At 37.8% G+C, this 7,986-nt stretch overlaps 1 protein-coding gene across 1 annotated transcript in view; it reads left to right on the top strand.

The window, feature by feature from the left end:
• The window catches only part of MED13 (mediator complex subunit 13), a 58,067-nt gene that overhangs the window by 10,313 nt on the left and 39,768 nt on the right, over nt 1-7,986 (top strand). Inside the window, exon 3 of the mRNA XM_026861559.1 lies at nt 3,145-3,313. Within this exon, the coding sequence (XP_026717360.1) occupies nt 3,145-3,313 (169 nt within the window). The remainder of the gene's footprint in view (nt 1-3,144; nt 3,314-7,986) is intronic.

Here is a 7,986-nt window from a genome sequence, read left to right as displayed (position 1 = left end):
GGGGGGAGGGAGGGATGACTAAATAGGCTTCAAAAAGACACAGAACACTCTACTGATATTTTTTTTGCATGAATTTGAATAATGTTCTGAAATGAGGGTATCTTTAACTGTCATCTTATTTAACCTTCCCTTTCTTTAGCAAGATGCACTTCAGTTTGAACAGGTGGTCTTATTTTGGGTACCAGACGTTCTTCTTGGTCAGTAGGCATGCTTGCAGCATGCTGCCTTTTAAAGTATTAGTTTTAATTGTTATTTCTATCTAATACCTTACACTTTCTTCACATAATACGCTCATTGAAAAGCTCTCCTTTTCAGCAACTAAACTAAGACAGCCAGGAGAGCTCTTGGGAATTACAATCCTGTGGCAAGTTCTTGCATGTAAACTTTTGTTCATAACCTGGTTGTCAGCATAACTATTAATGTTAAATGAAATGCCTAGTGCTTTAGAGTGTCTTCAGAAAATTGAAACGTCTCCTTTGTGTCCACAGTATGACCGTCCAAATACAAGCTTTGAATTACGCCTCAGTATCTTTGCAATTTCAGCATCTTTCTTCTTATTGATATACTAATATGTCAAAACAAAATTAGGCATAAAGGCTGGAAATAGCTCTTTCTATTTCCTCTTATAATGGATAATTGATGCAGGGGATGTTCTTAGAATGATTTTTTTTAAAAATTACGAGAGCCATATAGAAACCAGCTATTTAACCTTTGAAATGGTGTGGAGTTTATTGTGCAGTTAAAGTCCAATATCATTAAGCTTTGTAGTTAATGTTTGCTCTATTGAGCTGCTTGTTTGCCACCAGTTGAGCAGCATGTGCTGAACAGCCAAGCTGCCTGTGGGATAGGGCTGCTCCTTTGTGTATGTCTACAAATCTCTGAGCTGGGGAAAAATGTGTCCTCTTGGCACAAACATTTTATACCCTTTGACTTTGGACCTTTGTTGCTTTTTTGTTACAAACTTGTTGTTTCTTTAGTGAGTTACTATGTTATCTTTTAGCTTTATGGTTTTTAAAAACAAGTTTTGGCCGAACTTCAGAAATGGAATAGGGTGATGAGGTAGGAAATACATCGTGAGGCCTTTTATTTAGGAAATGCGGTTCCTCATTGTTTTTCCTTGTCTTTACCAGAAAATTATTTCATGTAATGATTCATCTGTAATGGTGTACACCTCTTCATTTTTAAATTATGGGGCAGGGCTGTTTACTCTTCTGTCCCTCAGCGAAGGATCCTGGGAGTAATTTTCTTTAACTCACAATACTGATCTTGAGTGGAAATACACTTTCATTGGTGTGGAATCTGGCACGGTACAAATATGACCACCACCACCTGGTTGCGATAGTATCTTGAAATTCCTTTCTCTGTCATCTTTGTCTTACAGACTGTTGATTACAATGGGTTTTTTTTGTTTGTTTTCTTAAGTAAAACTCTTAAGTGTCTGTTTTTCTACATGCTCTCTAATTTAAGGATATTGAGACTTTAGTTAATACTGTTACAACCTTTTAAGCTTGTAAGTGGCTTCCAGATAAAGGTGAAGGGGCTTATTTCAAAGGGGGATTTAAAATGCAAGGGCTTGACTGTACTACTGAGGTTTTCTGACCATCGAGCAAACCAGTGGAAAGCTATTTGAACCACAATCCTCTGTGAAGGAGAGGGGAACAGACAGGTCACTATAGTAAGACCTGTTGTATGGAACTAAACCTGCATGCAAGCCTCGCTTCTTGGAGAGGTGCAAAAGAAGGTGTGAGATATGAGCAACCTGCTCTAACTTTGAAATCAGAGTGGGGGTTGGAGCAGATGACCTCCACAGGTCCCTTTCAACCTAAATTATTCCATGACTATCCAGAGACTGAAGTAAAAATATGTCTCCTTATCTATGTCAGACAGTCTTCTAGTCTCTGCTTCTACCTGGAGTATAAATGCAATGGCACTGTAACTATGCTAGGTTAGTCCAAGGAGACCAGTAGCAGATCCTTAGGGATACGTGTAAAACACGATATACAAGGAATTGTAGGCATAAAGATGAGTCCTGACTGCCAGTAATTTAAGGACAAGATCTTGAGTTTTCTTATATTATCTTGCATACTAGTGTTGCTGGGAATGAGTGATACCACATACATACTGAGAGATACTACAGGAACTCTCAAATGTCCCTCATTTTACTTGTGTAATGTAATTGTAATGCCATTGTAATTCATTGGACCAGTGCATGTACTTCTAGGGCCCGTAAACTCTGTTCAAAAACTGATTATGAGCCAGAGTGGTGAGAAGATTACAGCTTCTTGTAATGAATCTTGCTTTCTGATTTGGCAAATCAACTTGGCTTGTGAAAGTTGGATTCCATGACTGTTTGATTTGTGGGGCCCATAAGATTTCAGTGTTTTATTCAGAATCCTATCAGTATGAACTGGGCTTTGTCTTTCTGCTTGCTGTTTTTCTCTTCTGTTCTATGCATAGATCAGAAAGCAGGACTTGCCTGCTTAAATAACTTTCTTCTTTATTTTGAATTAAAAAGAAGAATAGCAGTTGTGAGAGTCTTCTGGGGTCAATCAGGTTGCTTTTACCACTTCTCTGAATTAGAGTGGTTTGGTCTTTGGTTTTTTGTTTTTTTTTTTTTTTCCCCCCTCCTTTAGCAAATTGTTGAACATTGAGTCAGCTGATCCTCGTGCCCAGCTTTCCTCAGTCAGTGGTAGCTAAAGACACTAGGATATATTAAAAGTTTTTTGGCTTTGGGCAATTTATTCTTAAGTGTAATTGTCAGCTAACTCTTCAGGATAAGTAGTTCAGACTGCCCAAAACATGAGCTACCTTGCAGACAGATCAGTACACAATGATCTTGCAGGCTGAAATATGTAATGTACTGGTGCTAGTTGTTTCCTTTTGTGTACAAATAGCTGTTGAATCTTTTTTTTTTTTTTTCTTGTGGGAGACAAGATATTTTTATAGCTGATCACTTATAGCAGTTATACTATTATAAAGTGAGTAGTTATTATCTGAATGTTACAGGCTGCTCTTTTTTTTGCTTGCATGTTATGCTGTGAATTTCTTAAAAGCTTGTGGGAGAGAAAAGGATATTGTGACATGCGCATGAAATAATAGGCTGGAATTCAATGCTAATATTTTTTTTTTCCCTTTGCCTTATAGAAGAGGAAGATGGTGTTTGGGAGAATGGACTTTCTTATGAATGTCGCACTCTACTTTTCAAAGCCGTTCACAACCTGTTGGAGAGGTGTTTAATGAATCGGAATTTTGTACGCATCGGGAAATGGTTTGTGAAGCCTTACGAGAAAGATGAAAAACCTATAAACAAAAGGTAGGATGGTTTATTTTGCTTTATTAAAGAAGTTACAGGGTTTATTTAAGCTTTGTGTTAGCAGAAGCATTTAATTAAGAGCATTCTGTTTATAGTTTGTTTGGGAACCCGGATCTCTGATCTTTCTTGGTTTTCTGCCTTTTTGGAGTTCTTCAAAACTTCATTATGATGAAAGGAAGTAATACTAAAGGTAGTAGGCAGTCTCTTCTGTACTGGTATGCATATACAGACCATGGATAATAGAGATGCTGGAAAAAAAGCTAGAGTCTTCTAGAGAGGAAGAAAAGGATAACTGTGCAAAGAGATACCTGCTTTCTGGACTTGCCATATACTGGCTGGGACTAATTCTGATAAATCTAAGACTTAGCCTTTGAGCAAGCAGGGTCTAGAGCACTGCATGAGGTTTGGATAAAATGCATCTTATGGGAGATGTTGAGAAGAGAGTTTGAAATGTCAGCTCCTGGTCGGAAAGAAGGTTGTCTGGGAACACTGGTGTGAAAAGAATAAATGTGGCCTCTACATTGAGGGGGAGGATGACAAGAGGAGAATTTTTGAACTGAATTGGAAGGACTACTTCTCATGGTTCTAACATGGTTTGACACGGTCTATGTTGCCTAGCAATAAATAATGAAATGAATAAAAACTAGGTTAGCTGGAACAAGTTTAATCGCTGTTCTCAAATCAGCTTTTAAAATCCAAAGTAATTTAAAGCTTAGACGATGTGTGTTAGTGTGTGTGTGTGTGTGTGTGTGTTTTTTGGTGTGTGTATGTGTTAAATCTTGCATGCAGGAAATTTTGAGATCAGTGGCTTTGCTTTTTGGGTGTGGAGTTGGCCATTGTTGGCATCTTCTGCAATGCATTTAAACTTGAAAGAAAATTAGAGCTGTTCTGGAGCAAAAGAAGCAGAAGCACATGTTTGTGTGTGTTTCTATTAGTAGTTGCAAACTGCTGCTTTTAATTTATGTATAAACTTGTCCTTTAGTTCTAGGCATCTTTCTCCACCCTGGTCAGGGCAAATTTTTCCTCTCTGGGGTGTCCTTGTCCATCCCTTTCTTCTGTGTGTTGTTGCTGTAAATCGACAGTAAAGAGTTTACTTTTAACTATTTAAGCCAATACTGTCTTGGCACAGTCTGGACTTTCCTCATTTGAGGAACTGGTTTTCCAAATTGCCATTTGAAACTAGCATTAGTTATGGCATGGCATCTCTTACAGTAATTCTATAAAGCGCTCTGCGGCAGCTGGAAAAGCTGATGAAAGCTTTTAAAATAAAATAGTGGTGTTTGTTTAATTTGGAGACTCTGATTCTTTTTATAAGAAGGTCAGAGGGTCAGCATGCCTGATGAAAATAACTGAAGGAATTGTGTGCTTACCCACACAACAATTTCATCATAAATAGTCCAGAACTACTGGAAAAATATGCAGAAAGATTAGACTGATCTCTGTAAGACAGTTTCACTGTAAAGAAATCTCAGTGTTTCCTACCAGATAGCTCAATACCACATGATATTCTGAGTAGTGGCTTTTATGAAATGAAGTGAGGGGAATGGTTAACAGATGTGCAGACTCGTGGCATATTTATTTCATCCCTTCTAGGAATATCTAGAATTGGGATAATCTATACTCTCTGGAAGGTTAGGCTGTTCAGAGGTATCAGTTCAGGGCTCTTGTTCCCAGCGACTCCTGTGGGAGAAACCAAAATGACCGAAATAGGTGCTTCGTGATGCCACCTCTGTAGCTAGAAAGTGTGTCACTCTGTGATTGAGGGGGAAACGTCAAGTGGAATGGTTTGAGTGGATTTGGTCTCTTGTATAAACTGGAATACTCTTCTAGTCAAAAGGGATATTTCTCCCTTATCAAATGTTAAGGGTGACACTGCAGCAAACTCCATGTAGAAGGACTTGCAGCCTGATGAGAAAATGGCCTGAATGTTACACCTGGGGTGCTGATATCTTTCTTACAGACAACTGGTCTGAAACTAACCAAACCTAAACTGTAATACAACTTCTGTGTATTTCTCTTTCCTTAGGTTTCATTTAATCAGCAGGACCTGTACTAGTTTTGTCTTGTTTTGTAGATGTGGCTGACTTAATTAAAAACTAAAACAAATCACCAACAGCCCCTCCCCAAAGCTGTTTTTCTGTTCGTGATTATGGATGCGCATATCTTAATCAGAACAGTTTTGAAGCTGTATTTTTGTCTTTTGGGCATTTTCACCATCTTTCAAGTAAAAGGAATAGTAATATTCATAATGCTAATCTCAAAAGGATGTTATACTAGTTTCTTGATGTAGGAAGAATAGAGTCTTTTTCAGAAGACTGTTTCTTCCTCTGTTAAAATATATCTATCTATATATTTAAAATATATATATCTATATATCTCTTCCCAAGAGGGTAGTGCTTCTCCTATGTAGAAGTGGCCACAGATGAATGTGCCAGGTATTGCATCTGTCATGGGGAATAAAGCTTTTCTGTTAAGGAAGGTTTTAATTGCTTCTCTATATTGCTTGTGTTGATTAAATGTATACCTCATTCTTAAGGAAGAAAAAAGTTACCCGTGGTGGTGTCTGGTCTATTTTTATTCACCCTTCTCTTAGAAAGCATTGAATTTTGGGAGAAGTACAGGAAGAAACTGTGTGTACCCCAAAATAGGAAGGCTTTGCCCCACAGTCTGGTATTGCTGCATGTTGGCTTCATTTGAGACCTTGTTACTGTTACCTGTAGTGCTAACTTCCATCCCATATTACGTATGCTTCGCTTTCTTTGGGACTGTTCTTTGCATTAACATTCAAAAATCCTGAGATAGAATTCATGTGTCTGTATAATTTAAAGGCACTTACTGTACTGGGGGTATGAAGTGTGCTACCAGTCTGCTTCAGATCATAGTTTATACTACCCTGCACTTTGGGGCTTGGCGGGCTGCTCTGTAGACTTGTTCTTTGTGTGTTATAACTACAGATTTCGATAAGATTGGTTGTTCTTGCTGCCAATCTTTAGTTTCAAAGACTTTGATTAGAGACTGAGCAGTCGGTGCTCTTAGTGGTGGAGGTAACTTCTTAACGTGTGCTTTCTGGAGCTGTGGTTGAGCAGTGTGCAGGACCTGGGTCCCGCTTTTTCCCTTTCTTCCTCTCTGAAGGATGTGCGAGTGAGCTATTTCTTTCATTTGAAGCTGGTCCCATCTGGATTTTTCTGAGTTCTCTTTGAAAGCATGTGGTTCCAGAATGTGAGATTTTCTGTTTTCTGGTCTCCCAACAATAGAAGTCAGTCGTGTTGCACTTTTTGTATGTATATGGTAGTAAAACAGTCGTAAGGCTGTGATTTCTGACAGGTGTTTGGCTGTGACGACAGATCCTCAAGCAGGCATGGCTTCCTGTTGCTCTGTTATTTTTTTTTTCTCCTTGTATAAAGTTATATTAAGGAAAAAGTCCATTTCATCATTGTGTTCCATACATTTTAATTTTAGAAGGACCATCCTTAATGTTCATAAACTCGTGCCACAGTAGCATGTGAATGGATGAGCAAGAAACTGAGATTTAGATAGCTTTAAGTGTTCACTGTTTAATTATGTTTAATGATGTGACACCTAAAACAAACTAACTTATTAAACCTCATATTATTGTTTAATGTCTCTTGAAATTTTTGCTGTGGAAAAAGTGAAAACCTCAGATACTTATATTATGCAATCACATGCTGCCTGTTGACAAGGCTGCAAGGTAATAACCATGACCTGCTCTTCCCTTCCTCCCCCTACTTCTCCCCAGTCTAAAACCAGCATTGGGAAAAGCGAGACAGTCATGTATTTGGTGAAATTCGATATGTTAGAACAAGTCACGATTACCATGCCTGAGGAAGCTGTCTGAGGTTTTCAAGTATGCTAGTTCCACTTCTGTTTATAGATAGGGCAGGAATGGAGTAACTAACTCCGTGAACTGTGCGTGGTTGGTTTTTTGTTGCTTGTTTGTAAGTAGGTGATTTTCAGTTTTCAGGAATGGGTGATGGGGGTCAGCAGGAGAACAACAGTAGAATAAAAGACTAAAGAGAAGGTTTTGCTAATGGTCTTAGTTGTAACCAAACAGGGGAAAAAAAAAAAAAAAAATCATTGCCTTGGTATTTGTCAAGACCTTTTTCAATCACTTAAAGCAAGGTAGTTTACAGAAGCTCAATAATGTGGTTTAAATGACTGCATATTAAATTACAAAGTTTGACAAATAAGAATGTCTTTCTCTTTTCTCCTTTTCAACCTATTGTGTTTGTTATTGCCATGTTGAGAAATATGGTTGTGTACTTTTTATTCAAAAACTCACTCTATAAATGTATGAGACAGAGATTGTGATCTGTTGCATCCAATTGTCTGCCTACCTTTTCTGGTTAGACTGCTCAAATAACAGCCTTTGGATGAACTTTTCCTCTTGCCAACTGGATGCTAAAATAGTAGCATGTACCTGGAATAAATATGAGTAGGAAACTTTGTCAGATTAATGTTATTTTAGATACAATTCCTTAATGAAGAGTAAGTCTGACAGTCGTAATGAAACAAAAATATGAAGTGCTTACGTGGAGGGTATCTCCAGAAGTTTTAGTAGTAAGTACAACTTGAACTTTAATACAATTGGAATAGCAGTAAGCAAATAACTGAGTAATCCTGACTTTTTTTTTTTTTTTTTTTTTTTTTTTTTT

The sequence above is a fragment of the Athene cunicularia genome (assembly GCF_003259725.1).
Source record: "Athene cunicularia isolate RWA chromosome 19 unlocalized genomic scaffold, athCun1 chr19_part1, whole genome shotgun sequence".
In the NCBI taxonomy this organism is placed as follows: Eukaryota; Metazoa; Chordata; class Aves; order Strigiformes; family Strigidae; genus Athene; species Athene cunicularia.
Note: the sequence above shows the minus strand (reverse complement) of the source record. Positions and strands in the feature narration are given on the sequence as shown.